The 14867-nt window shown below is 44.1% G+C and overlaps 1 protein-coding gene across 1 annotated transcript in view; it reads left to right on the forward strand.

Moving 5' to 3' along the window:
- Window positions 1–14867, forward strand: part of rbm20 (RNA binding motif protein 20) — a 245824-nt gene that overhangs the window by 187454 nt on the left and 43503 nt on the right. Inside the window, exons 9-11 of the mRNA XM_041210365.1 lie at window positions 2536–3208; window positions 6741–6842; window positions 12265–12916. Of these exons, the coding sequence (XP_041066299.1) occupies window positions 2536–3208; window positions 6741–6842; window positions 12265–12916 (1427 nt within the window). The remainder of the gene's footprint in view (window positions 1–2535; window positions 3209–6740; window positions 6843–12264; window positions 12917–14867) is intronic.

Genomic DNA, 14867 nt, shown 5'->3' on the forward strand with positions numbered 1-14867 from the left:
TTCAGAGACAGTACCTTTAGACTTAACTTTTTAACATTTTATACACTTTTTTGGTACTATGGCCCTATTTGCTGCTAGCCCTTGTTTCCTCTGCCTTCCACTTTTGCTTTCTACTTTTCTATCTTTGATTCCTATCTTTGTTCCCCTCTCTTGTGTCTCCCCACTCAGGTTCCCATCTCCCTGCCAACCTAGTTTAAACCCTCCCCCACAGCATTAGGAAATATCCCTGTGAGGAAATTGGTCCCTGCTGGGGTGCAACCTGTCCAGCTTGTACAAGTCCCATCTTCCCCAGAATCGGTCCCAGTGCTTCAGGAATCTAAATCCCTCCCTCTTACACCATCTCTCTAGCCAAGCATTCATCTGGTCTATTCTCCTATGCCTGGTCTCACTAGCACATGGCGTTGGGAATAATCCTGAGATTGCTACCTTTGAGGTCCTGTTTTTTAATTTATTTCCTGGCTCCCTATATTCTGCTTTCAGGGCCTTATCCCTCTTTTTTACCCATGTCGTTAGTACCGATATAGACCACAACCTCTGGCTGTTCACTGTCCCATTTCAGAATATTCTGCAGCCACTCAGTGACATCCTTGACCCTGGCACCAAGGAAGCAACATACCATCCTGGTGTCACGTCTGCGGCCACAAAAACATCTATCTGTTCCCCTTACGATAGAACCTCCTATCACTATTGCTCTCCCACTCTTTCCCACACGCCCCACTCTGTGCAGCTGAGCCACTTGTGGTGCCGTGGACTTGGCTCTTGCTGCATTTCTCCTGAGAAACCATCTCCCCCAGCAATATCCAAAACAGAAAATCTATTGGAGAGGGAGATGAACCCAGGGGACATCTGCACTACCTGCCTAATGCTTTTATTCTGTCTGGTGGTCACCCATTCCCTTTCTGCCTGTGCATTCTTTGTCATGGCATGACCACTTCACTGTACATGCTATCCATGAAGATCTGATCTTTGCAGATGCTCCACTGTGACTCCAACTGCAGCCTCAGCTCTGAAATATGGATTTTGAGCTGCTGCAGCTGGAGACACTTCCTGAACACATGGTCACCTTGGACACTGTAAGTGTCCCTGACTTCCCACATTGAACAGGAAGAGCATTCCACTTGGCTGAGCTGCCCAGCCATGACCTACCCTTAAATTATTCCCTTTACTGTTACTTCCTCTAGTTTAGAGAATATTAAGGACAGAAGAAATAATCACTAGGTCCTACTTAACAAGAATTCTTGCTGAGGAAAGGTAGAAAATGAAAGGATCACTCCTTCCCTCTTCAGCAAACTCCCTCTCTCACCACAGTCCAATTGAAGCACTCTAATGCAGCACTCCAGTGCAGACAAAAGCAGTACTGTAGATGGCTTGCTTTTATGCTTTTATCTGAAAGCATCCCCTGTCCCCAGAAAAGCCCGATTTTTAAAAAAACGTTATCTGGTCCATTTTTCAAAATTTGGGAAAATACTTATATATTAGTCAATATTTATGGTGATGCTGAGGCCAAGTCTTCAAGTGTAATGAGGTAAGAGGGTGAGGGATGATTGGACCAGGACGTGCATAGGGTTGTCCAATTCATATTTTGAAGTCCTTTTGCCCCTAACTTTATATATTTGATGTTATATCATTAATTATACTTAAATAGGAAAACTTACAAGCAGTTTGGAATTGCCAAGAAGCAATACTGGTTAAAACTCAGTGTTTCTCTGCAGTACAGGTGTATAACCAGGAGATGCAAAATTGAGAGACTGCATCACCACTGGTGACAGAGTATATATTTATAACCTGATAAGTTTACACAGGCAGTTTTCATTATAAATGTGGACAAAGGCAAGATGCATAACTTGCATTTTGTAGCATTTTCCACACTCTCGAGACACCCCAAAGTGCTACACAGTCAGTGAGATAGCCACTGTTGTAATGCAGGCAAATGTGGCAGCCAAGTTGCACACAACAAGCACCACAAACAGCAATGAGATAAATGATTAGACTGATTGCTTTTTATAGTAATGGTTAAAGGGTAAACATTGGCCAGGACACTAGGAGAACTCCCCTACTCTTCTTCTAGCAGTTCCATGGGATCTTTTATGTTTACTTAAGAAGACTCAGTTTAATTCAAAAGATGGCACCTCTGACAGTGCAGGATCCAGAATCTCATTGAACAATCAGTCTGGAGCTAGTCCTCAAATCGCTGCAGAGGAATCCCACACAATGTGATTCCTATAACCGATGCCACTGTTGAATTGTTTCTAAGGTCTCTCTGAATGAGGATATTGAATCAGTGCCAACATGGGATAAACCCTAGGCAATTTCCTGTTATGGACCTGAAAACAATAGAAACTAGATTGAGAATGACCAAATTCATTTCATGGAGCTCCCCTACTAACTATGATCCTTCAATACTGCACCAGTCATTCCCATTTGAAAGTAATTGTGATGTTCAGAAAATCACACTGAAGGTCAAGTACCTAGTACTTTCACTGACAACTTATTACTGAGTATTGTTTTATACAATTAGACTATTTCTTGTTACAGATTGGAAAGACCCAGGTCCCGCAGCCCCCTTACTCGGTCGTTCAGCCCAAGGGTGGAATCTCATAGCCCAAGCTTGACTTCCTGTGGTTCTTCCCAGCATTCCTCACTGAGCCCCAGAAAGAGTAATCTGAGCCCGATGGCAATCAACAGGGGAGAGCGGAATAATGGAATGGAAAGAAAAGGATCACAGGACTATCATTCTTATAAAAGAAGAGAGGAGGAAAAAGATGAATCCGCCCTAAAGAATTATTGTGAACTGAATCGAGATGGATCTGACAAGTGGGGCTATGACAGAAAACAATATTTAAAATCAAGTGGACGATCTAGCCCAAAGACTTTGGAGGACAGAGGAGATGGATACCAAGGACATAAAGATAAATATGCAAAATCCAGCCTGCAAAATCTAATTCCATCCCAGTCCAAGTACAAGATCCGAAATGAAGAGGATTATAAGAAAGAGCAAAAGCTTAAATCAATGAAGAGTCAACACAAAAGGAAAGATAGTGAGGTCCATCAGCGATCAAGACGGAGAAGAACTTCAGGCAGCCAAGATCAGACTGAGGACATGGGACAATCTGACCGTCTGACACCTCCAACGCAGACAGACAGGATCCACACAGCTCTTGAAGAGGCTGAAACGAGTGAGCAGAAAGATGGAACATCTGATAGTGAGGTGAGAATGAAATGTCATGGCCATTGTCCAATGCAAGGAATCAACTCTGTCGTTGTCACCTACCACTATTCTTGTAAAGTCCCATTTTGAGTAGATTTTGCATCAGAGTTTTTAAACAAAGAACTTGTATTGATACAGCGCCTTTCATAACCCTGGGATGTTACCTCATGCTTTACAACCCATTAAGTCCTTTTCTGCCTTGTCACCCATTGCTCAATAAAACTCTTTCAATACAGTAGTCACAAGTTTCACTGCAAAAGGTTTCTGACTTATTTTACTTTTATTTCATAGCTACATGTATGATCGGATGATCCTCTGAGATAAGTTAGACAGTAAGGGTTGGATTTAGCTTTCCTGACCCATTAGGGAAGGGGGATGGTGTGTTGGTAAGGCAGGGAGAACTCACAAGTCAGGTCATTGAGCAATTTGCCAACCGGAATCCAGCCTGAGCCTTGGCTTCGGGTTGGTGTGGGTACAGATCAGTGAGTATCCCAGGATAGGGTACATCTGCTCTGGAGAGAGAGGGGAAGTCGATCAGGTGGTGGGGGGAAGCAGAGCTGGGGATGGGGAAGGACAGTCAATTCCAGAGGGGAGAAGGGGGGTTGATCAGGAATGGTGGAAAAGGGGTTGACTGGGAGGGAAGGTGGGGAGGTTCAATTGGAATGGGCCAAGGGGTTTCTATCCCAGTGAAGTGGCAAGGTGAGTCAATAGGTTGGGGGGAAGGGTTGGAGGGGAGGCATGACAATCCCAGGGAGGCTGATGCCAGGAGAAAGGTCAGGGGGTATTATAAACCTGGGGATTTGGGAAATTGGAATCCTGGGAAGAGGATCCTTGGAAAAGGATTGGGGCTTGGAGAGGGAGGGCAGTGGCCTGGGGTTGCGAGGAACAAAATTCCTGGGAGCTGGGGGATTGAGAGGCCAGGAATGGTGATGGCAGGAAGTCAGAGGCCTAGGTGGGAGGGAAGCCAAGGTTGGAAACCTTATGAGGTAGGTCAGGGTGTGAGAGTGTGCAACAACAATAACAATAACTTATATTTATATTGCTCCTTTAACGTGATATAACATCCCCAAGTGGTTTACAGGAGCATTATCATATAAAATTTGTTATATCTGGTCCCAGACGAGGTCCCTAATTTGTTAAATTCCCGGTTGAGATCCCCAATTTGTTCTGACTGGGATGGGACCCCAATTTTTTCATGATCTCAAGCGAGGAGGAATGAGCCAGTCCCTCTCTTTGTTCCACCCCCTCAGTTGGTCACAACAAGGTTAGTTTCAAAAATGTTTTCCCCAAGGATGCCTTTTGCCAGATCAAGTGTGTTTGATTTTTTATAAGGAGCCAATTTAACCGGGCTTTCTCGAGTCAAAGAAAGAGTAAGTTTATTAGTTACTGAAAACCCAAGGAAAAATAATAAAATGATGCGACACACACAGATCAGAAATGAGAAGTTAAAAGTCCAAATTAAAGTTTAAAGATTTACAAGTCAGTCCTTGGCTTGGCCGTGAGGCGTAGATGGTGGTATGGTGCAGCTGTTAAGTTGAGTGATATCAGTAGAGCTGACTTTGGCAGATTCACAGTCTGTTGGAGACACTTGTTGGCTTGTCTCAGGGGGAGGAATCCTGGTTCTCTCTGCAGGGCAACTGAAGAGGCTGCCTTGTATCTTTTTACTTGTGGTCTCTGCTAGAACACACTTGCCCCCCACCCAGCAAGAGAGAGAGAGAGAGAAAGAGAGAAAATCGCCAGCTTGCCTTTGCAGGGGTGACTGACTTGTGTTTCTTTTTGTTTCTGTCCCACATACACACTGGTCTGCAGCCAGCTTGGTATCTAGGCAACTAAAGGTGCGGCTGCCAATGGTGGAGCGATTGAAATCAGGGATGCTCGAGAGGCCAGTATTAGAGCAGTGCTGCAGGGGTTCCGAGGCTGGACGTAACAGAGATAGGGAGGGCCGAGGTCACAGAAGGATTTGAAAACAAGGATGAGAATTTTAAAATCAAGATGCAATTGGTGAATTAAGTGAAGAGTCATTAGAATCTCCCCAGGCAGGCCTGCTGAATCCAGCAAGTAGGTGTAAAGGCACTTACCCCATTCACCTGGCAGTACAGTCCTAGGTGTAGCTGCCTTGTTATCCAAGACTCAGCAAAATCAGCTGTCCACAGTTAAACAGAGAAAGCTGAATAATGGTGAAGATTCCAACCTTATTTTAATGTTTAAAATGCCAACACTCCTCCATGGAGGGGGTTTGGTTGCCCACCTGCCTTCTCGCCTCTGTTGAAGTCAGAAGCATGGGTGGTTTGGAGGCAGGATTTTTTTTTTTGATTTTGGGCCCCATGTCTCAGGAAGGATGTGCTGGCCCTGGAGAGGGTCTAGAGGAGGTTCACGAGAACGATCCTAGGAATGAAACATATGAGGAACGTTTGAGGACTCTGGGTCTATACTCGATGGAGTTTAGAAGGATGAGGGGGGGGGATCTGATTGAAACTTACAGAATACTGAAAGGCCTGGATAGAGTGGATGTGGGGAAGATGTTTCCATTAGTAGGAGAGATTAGGACCCGAGGGCACAGCCTCAGAGTAAAGGGAAGAACTTTTAGAACAGATATGAGGAGAAATTTCTTTAGCCAGAGAGTGGTGAATCAATGGAATTCATTGCCACAGAAAGATGTGGAGGCCGGGTCATTGAGTGTATTTAAGACCGAGATAGATAGGTTCTTGATTGGTAAGGGGATCAAAGGTTACAGGGCGAAGGCAGGAGAAGGGGGTTGAGAAACTTATCAGCCATGATTGAATGGTGGAGCAGACTCGATGGGCCGAATGGCCTAATTTCTGCTTCAATGTCAGATGATCTTATGGGATTGGGTCAGGGTTCTGATTTTTAAGACTTTAAATCCCCACCCAAACCCATCCATTTTTTATAGTTAAGAGTTTTTGTCTCAGTTTCTGCTGTTCTAATGATTAACAAAGTCCAAGTGACACAAGATTCATATACTTATTAAAGCTACAAAATCCTTTCAATATTATTCTCAGCCTCATACACATATCCAGAAGTTTTAAATATAAGAACTCATTCACATTCTATAAATACAGTTTACAAATAATGAGTACAATTTTTTTACATGTTTTATCAAAACACCATATTATTACACAAAACCTTTGGTAAAATTATCTGCCAATCAGGTTGAGGGAAGATAACAGGGGAAATGGAAATATTTCTTCTTTCAGGCAACCAGTGTCCATGCACATAAAACACTTCTGGATCAAACTTGGTGTAGTTAGATGCGAAACAAAACTTCTCTTGCTCTTCCCCAATAAATGACCCTCAGAACCAACTTCATTACTGTGTTTTTTCCCATTTCCCATACTAGCCATTTTGCGGTTATTCGGTGCCTGCTGGGGACAACTTCGAGATGCTCCAAGCTCATTTTGTGCAGCTCTCTTACAGCTAACATACAGAGAAGACTCACTCACTCTTGGCATATATTTTATTCTTGCTCAGTTCAAGGCATGATACTTCAAAATCACTCTCATTCTGATGGCAGGTTAGTGAAGAAGATGGTCAGTGTTCTAGGAAACAATCATCATCACCTCACAGCAGCAGAGGATCACCAGGACCAGAGCTAGAAAGAAACACAAAGGAGCAGGTATGTCCCAGTGTTTGGTTTGCTGGTTAGCCATTTGACAAGACTATCCAACAATCAAAGAGGAGGCATGCTGAGGTAGTGTGTTGGCACTCTAGTGCACAATTATTGAGTAGGACATGAGATCATGCCCTTGATTCCTCAAGTGACAAGTTCCTGATCTCAGCTAGGAAGAAATGACCAGGGACCAGGCCCTTTGCAGAAGGGTTGAGAAGCTTAGAGTTGAAGTCCATCCAGGCTGGTGTTGTTCATGTCCCCGTGTGGAGACCAAGAACAAACTCCAGCAGATGTCTGATAGCAGGTGGCTTCCCTATCTTCGTGGTTCAGTAAAAATATGTGACGCAGTAACTCTCAGGGGAAGGCATATAAACTGAGGAAGGACTGAAAAAAAGGAACTGTACAGTTCAAATGTTCTTAAGCAAAATTGATTAATACTAGCCCAACGTTTTATTTGCATAATTGCAGGTGGTCAAATCCCATGAAGGGACAATGATATGAGCAAACCTTTGATCAGTCTCAAGACCAGGAGCATTTGTAGCTCTGGGGCAGCTTTTGAGATATGCCTTTCAAATATAGGCCACACTCTTTAAGTACAAAAACAGTTTAAGTTCACAGTGCAGTATATATGCAAGTTATTGATCATATTAACCCCCTGATGATAAGGGTTCAATTTTGGAGGTTATCTATTTGCAAGGGTAGCCAATATGATTTTATTTATACCACACAACAATGTAAGTGTTAATCACATTTGGATTCTTATGAATAGACAACTTGGAAAATATGATAAGATGCATTTTCTAGGTTACATTTTCAAGAAACAATATTCTACTGTTCAAAATAAGCAAAAAAAACTCAATTAATATATTTAATTTTTTGTGGATTTAATGTTAGCAGCTATTTAATTAAGCTACTAGTGACATACTTCTATGGATATTCTTTGGATATTTTTGAAGCTGAGTTATTTTCCTTCGTCTTTTGGAATTGGATATATGCTTACAAAGGAGAAATTTATACAGGGCTTGAGGGTTAGAGTAGGGGATTGGAACTAATTGGCTAATTCTTTCAAAGAACTGGTACAAACACTATTGCCCAAGCAGCCTGCTTATGAGATGTTTAAATATAGAATTTGTTTTGATAATTCTTGGTCTCCTTGAACCATAAGCTATGCTTGGCCAAGTGAATATCCAGGCCACCTACTGTCAGACCTCCATCAAGGCTGTTCTGATATGGGCATCTAGTGGCATTAGAATGCAGCTTAGGGATGATTACTTTTTCACAGAATCACAATGCAGAAGAGGCACTTCGGCCCATCGAGTCTGCACCAACACGTGAGAATCATCTGACCTACCTACCTAATCCCATTGACCAGCACTTAGCCCATAGCCTTAATTGTTGTGACGTGCCAAGTGCTCGTAAAGGTACTTTTTAAAGGATGTGAGGCAACCCACCTCCACCACCCTCCCAGGCAGCGCATTCCAGACCGTCACCACCCTCTGGGTAAAAAAGTTTTTCCTCACATCCCCCCTAAACTTCCTGCCCCTCATCTTGAACGTATGCCCCTTTGTAACTGACCCTTCAACTAAGGGAACAGCTGCTCCCTATCACCCTGTCCATGCCCCTCATAATCTTGTACACCTCCATCAGGTTGCCCCTCAGTCTTCTCTGCTCCAACAAAAACAACCCATCTCTATCCAACTTCTCTTCATAACTTAAATGTTTCATCCCAGGCAACATCCTGGTGAATCTCCATTGCACCCCCTCCATTGCAATCACATTCTTCAGATCCCTGTGGTATGCCACTAGACACTGGCTTCCAGTCACTAAAGCAGCCTTCTGTCATAACCCTCTGCCTCCTATAACAAAGCCAATTTTGAAACCACCTTATCAAATTACCCTGTATCCCATGTGCATTTGCCTTCTTTATAAATCTCCCATGTGGGACCTTGTCAAAGGCTTTGCTGAAATCCATATAAACTACATCGACCACACTACCCTCATCTACACACCTGGTCACCCCCTCAAAAAAATTCAATCACATTTGTTAGGCATGACCTCCCTCTGACAAAGCCATGCTGACTATCCCTGATCAAACCTTGCCTCTCCAAGTGGAGATAGCTTCTCTCCTTCAGAACTTTCTCCAATAGTTTCCCTACCACTGACGTGAGACTCACTGGCCTGTAGTTCCCTGGTTTATCTCTACAATCCTTCTTAAATAGCGGAACCACATTAGCTGTTCTCCAGTCCTCTGGCACCTCCCCCGTGGCCAGAGAGGAATTAAAAATTTGGGTCAGAGCTCCTGCGATCTCCTCCCTTGCCTCCCTTGCCTCCCTCAGCAGTCTGGGACACAAATCATCCGGACCTGGAGATTTGTCCACTTTTAAGCCTGCCAACACCTCCAATACCTTGTCACTCCCTATATCAATTTGCTCAAGAACCTCGCAGTCTCTCTCCCCAAGTTCGATACCTTCATCCTCATTCTCTTGGCTGAAGACGGATGTGAAGTATTCATTCAACACTCTAGCGATGTCCTCTGGCTTCACCCATAGATTGCCCCCTTGGTCCCTAATGGGTCCTATTCTTTTCCTGGTTATCCTCTTCCCATTGATATACTTATAGAATATCTTGGGATTTTCCCTACTTTTACCAGCCAGAGCTTTCTCATATCCCCTCTTTGCTCTCCTAATTGCTTTCTTAAGCTCCACCCTGCACTTTCTGTACTCCACTAATGCCTCTGCTGATTTGCTTCCCTTGTACCTGCTAAAAGCCTCTCTTTTCCTTCTCATCGTATCATGAATATTTCTGGTCATCCAAAAAAAAAACATAAATACCTGGAAAAACTCAACAGGTCTGGCAGCATCGGCGGAGAAGAACAAAGTTGACGTTTTGAGTCCTCATGACCCTTCAAAAGAACTCGAAACGTCAACTCTTTTCTTCTCCGCTGATGCTGCCAGACCTGCTGAGTTTTTCCAGGTAATTCTGTTTTTGTTTTGGATTTCCAGCATCCGCAGTTTTTTGTTTTTATCTCTGGTCATCCATGGTTCTCTGGGCCTGTTACTCCTTCCTATCACCCTAGAGGGAACATGTTGAGCCTGTACCCTCCCCATTTCCTTTTTGAACACCCCCCACTGTTCCTCTGTAGATTTCCCCACAAGTAACTGTTCCCAGTCTACCTTGGCTAGATCCTGCCTTATTTTACTAAAATCCACTCTCCCCCAATCCAAAACATTTTTTTGCAACTTGTCGACTTCTTTGTCCATAACAAACTTAAACTGTACCATGTTGTGGTCGTTATCACTAAAATGCTCCCCACCACCACCTCAGCCACCTGTCCGGCTTCATTCCCCACAATTAGGTCCAGCAATGCACCGTCCCTTGTTGGACCCTCTGCATAATGACCTAAAAAGTTCTCCTGTTCACATTTCAAGAAATCCACTCTGTCCAAGCCCTTAACGTTATGTCTATCCCAATTAATGTTGGGAAAGTTGAAATCACCTAATATAATTACCCTATTGTTCTTGTTTTTACACACCTCCATAAATTGTGCACATATTTGCTCCTCAATTTCCTGCTGATTATCTGGGGGTCTATAATAAACACCTAATAATGTGGTTAACCCTTTTTTATTCCTAAGCTCTACCCACAAAGCTTCATTCGATGCCCCCTCCAAGATATCATCTCTCCTTACTGCAGTAACTGACTCCTTAACAAATAACGCAACGCCTCCTCCTCTTTTACCCCCTCCCCTGTCTCGCCTGAAGATTCTATATCCTGGAATGTTGTGCTGCCAATCCTGCCCTTCCCTCAGCCACGTCTCAGTGATGGTTACTATATCACAATTCCACATGTCAATCCTAACCCTTAACTCATCCGTTTTATCTGTAATACTCCTGGCATTAAAGTAGAGGCCATCCAGTCCTTGCCTTACTCCCTTGAAGCTTATTGTAGCTGTACTCCCTCTGACTTGATTGTTTTACTGTATTATGATGTGTCCCTATTCTGCTAACATTCTGTGTCCCCTCCCCCTGCCGAATTAGTTTAAACTCCTCCCAACAGCACTAGCAAACCCGCCTGCAAGGATGTTAGTCCTTCTCTGGTTCAGATGTAGACCATCCCGTTTGTACAGGTCCCACCTTCTCCAGAAATGGTCCCAGTGATCCAGGAATCTAAATCCCTCCCTCCTGCACCAACTCTTAAGCCACGTATTCACCTGCGCTATTCTCCTATTCCTGAGCTCGCTAGCACGTGGCACTGGGAGTAATACAGAGATTACAACCCGAGAGGTCTTGCTTTTTAGTCTACTGCCTAACTCCCTGAATTCTTGATGCAAGACCTCATCCCTCTTTCTACCTATGTCATTGGTACCTACATGTACCATGACCTCTGCCTTATCACCTTCCCCCTTCAGGATGCCTTGCAGCCATTCAGTGACATCCTGGACCCTGGCACCTGGGAGGCAACACACCATCCTGGAGTCACGTTGACGGCCACAGTAATGCCTATCTGTTCCCCTGACTATAGAATCCCCTATTACTATTGCTCTTCCTCCCTTCCTCCCCTCCTGTCCAGACAGGCTGCTTATGGTGCCAGAAGCTCGGCTCTGTCTGCACTCCCTGGAGGAACCAGCGCCCTCATCAGCCTCCAAAATGGAATACTGATTTGCGAGCGGGACCCCAGGGGATTCCTGAACTACCTGCCTGTTTCTCTTGGACTGCCTGGTGGTCACTCATTCCCTTCCTTCCTCAAGTCCCTTCTTCTGCGGTGTGACCACCTCTCTAAATGTGCTATCCATGATGCTCTCAGACTTGCGGATGCTCCACAGTGTCCCCAGCTGCTGTTCCAGCTCTGAAACCCCAGCTTCCAGGAGCTGCAGCTGGACACACTTCCTGCACACATGCTGGTCCCGGGCACTTTAAATATTCCCGGCTTCCCACATGGAGCACACCATGGCTTTGAGTGCTCCTGCCGTGACTTATCCCTTTAAATTAAACCTTTTAAGTCAATTACTCAAGGGCCCTTCTTTCCTGATCCGCGTTACTGTAGAGTATACAAACTGTAAACCACAAAAAACCTCAAACTATAAGCGATTAAAGTAGTAAATACCTTACCCACTACTTACCAGTGATTCCTTTCCCTTGTAGCCTCTCCTGCTGCAGCACACTCAGTTCAATTCCCGCTTTGCATCAAATTCTGAATACCCATTCTGGCTGTGCCCCACTCAGGATGTGCTCACTCTCCTGTTCCTGTGCAAGCACTCTTTGCTGGACACTAAGTGAAGCTTGAGATCAGGAACTCAATGAGTGGAGAATCATGGAATGATATATTCATCCCACCACTGGATGGTGTATTAGTGCTCCAACACAGTGAGCTACTTGGCCTGATCTTTACATTTAATGATATCTTTGTCAACATTCACACTCTTGTATAGAGCGCATCTTGGGAAAGTGGTAGTGAAGCTGAAGGAGAAGCATGGTATTCTGGCAGCATGGAAGAGTTTGTGACCGTGGATGAGGTGGGAGAAGTGGAAGAGCATGTGATGGAAATACAACTAGAGACACCTGAGAACAAGGAGAATGACTGTATTCAATCTGAACAGGACAGAGAAATGGAGACAAGTAATGAAGACATAGTAACAAAAGAGACAATTCCTAACTGTGAACATCCCAGTGACAATCATCGTAGCACTTCACCCGAGGAGCTAACACTAATGAGTCCGACTCCATCACCAGGCAGTGACCGATTCAGAGTGGAATCTATGAGTCGTTCTGAAATAACATCTAATTCGATGAATGAGATTGAACAGAACCTGAGAACTAATGTTAACCAACCTGAAAGTCCTGTGAATTGTAAAAATTGTGAAATGAACAAAGTTTTGAGTGACAGTGAATCCACTGGACATTTGGATACAGAGAACCAGAGTACACCTAATACGTCTTCTGAAACTGATGAGAAGTTCCAACAAGAACATTTTTCAGAGGAAGTGCTAGAAACTCAGAGAACTGACCAACCAGTGCCAAGCTTCAGTAGAAGTTCAGAAGCAGATGAACTCAAGAAAGAGTCTTCAGAAACATTTAGTAAAGGTACATGATGTTTATCTCTCTCACCTGAATTTTGTATCTTGTTTTTTTCATTATAGTTCTTTTGTTCCACTCAAAAATATTGCATTTATTTACCAAAGAAAACTTGTTCTTTCTATATTCTTGCAGTCCTAGTTTATAAAAATTGGTATGTTGCATAGTATTCAATATTTGAGCACCTGGCTGCTGGCAAGTTTGGTGCAGTAAGTATGATGCCAGTTTATTCGACTGTTGACTAATGTTTCAATCCCAGTTTTGGGGCTTACATTTATAAGGACAAAGGCCCAGATTTCACAGTCAGAGGCAAAGTCAAAGCACCAGCCCCTGACCTCGAAGAAAGCTGCCTCAAAGATCTAGCAATCTGTGTGGCACAGATTTCCCCTTTTCTGACATCAGTTTTAATCTGGCACCAAGACAAGGGAATCTCCAGGCATCCATCAACAGTGATATCATCAAGTAGACTAAGCAGCCAATCACATTGACGTAATCTCACGGACAGAAAACCAGGAAGTAAAAAGCACTCCTAAGCAACGTTTATGGAGAGTGACATGAATGTTTAGGGCATATTCATCGGATTAAGGTAGAGGCTGAAATAACATAAAAAAGAACTTTTAAAAATATTTTAAAAGTACGGATCATTTTTACCATCATGATGAATGTGACAGTGCATAAATATAAAATTAGTTTTTCAGAGCCAGTGAGGCTGTTAGCAATAATTATTAACTTAGTACGATGTTAAACATCCAGTTACACCTCATTCAACAAGATGTAATTTTTCCAAGGGTAATTAGAATGAAACTAAATAGTGTAAAATAGCAAGCGCTCATCAGATCTGTGATTTTTTAGTTGAATGCACTCTGGGGATCTTCAGCCTCATTAAGGCTGACCCAGAATGTTCACAACCTCAGTACCCTATTTGACCCTGAGGTGAACTTCCAATCCCAAATCCTCTTCAGGATCAAAACTGATTACTTCCACCTCTGCGTTTTGGCTCACCTCTGTCCTAATTCTTCATATCTTCAACTGAAACCCTCATTCCTGCGTTGATCACATTCAGACCTTCAAATGCTTTCCTGGCATGCCTCCTTTAAACTTGGGCTCTTCTGATAATTTGAAGCTAATGCCTATCCTGGACCAACTCCTGCTCAGTCCTATCCTGGAGCTATGATGGTTCCAGGTTCACCAATGCCTCAAATTTAAAGTCTCCTCCTTATGTTTGAACCCCTTCATGACCTTCCTCTTTCTTGTCTCTGGAACCTCCTCCACTGCTTCAAACCCCTGATGAACTCTCCTTTCGTCTGAATCCAGTACTTTGTGCCTCCACACCAGCCCTCCCTTCCTTCACCGTCCATTTGGCATCTGTGACTTCAGCCACCCTGTGATTTAGAATTCTATTGCTGAATACCTCTACCTCTCTCACATCCCTTATGACCTGTCTTAAAACCCATCTCTTTGATCAAGCTTTAGGTCCCTTTCTGTTAACATCATAGAGCCATAGAATCATCTGATACTACTGCACAGAAGGAGTTTACATCAGCCATACTTATATTCAGGTGACTGATCCTGACACGTGGACATTTTCTTCGATATTTGAAAATCTTTATTTATGGCTTTTGAATTCTTCAGCTCCCTGAGGCAGCTCTCTGCCTTGAGGAAGCTTTCTGTGAGCGCTCCCCTGTGCCCACGCTGACCTCAGCGCTCGCCCTCCTCCTGCTCCAACTCCAGCAGCGCTGAGCGTTCCAGCGGCACTTCACGCTGGCTAGCTGTTAACTGGCCGGCCAGTGTGAAATCGCAGTTGGGGGCTGATCGCGGACGGGGGCCTAGTTCCCAGCTGCTCCTGGGCCAGCCCACTGCACCCGCCCGCCAAACTCAAAATCCTGCCCCGTGCAGGAGATTCCTAGTGTGAGATTCCGACATATTGGTAGATTGGCAATCACCGTGATAGCCAGGAGGA

This window comes from Carcharodon carcharias, chromosome 17, assembly GCF_017639515.1.
Source record: "Carcharodon carcharias isolate sCarCar2 chromosome 17, sCarCar2.pri, whole genome shotgun sequence".
NCBI lineage: Eukaryota > Metazoa > Chordata > Chondrichthyes > Lamniformes > Lamnidae > Carcharodon > Carcharodon carcharias.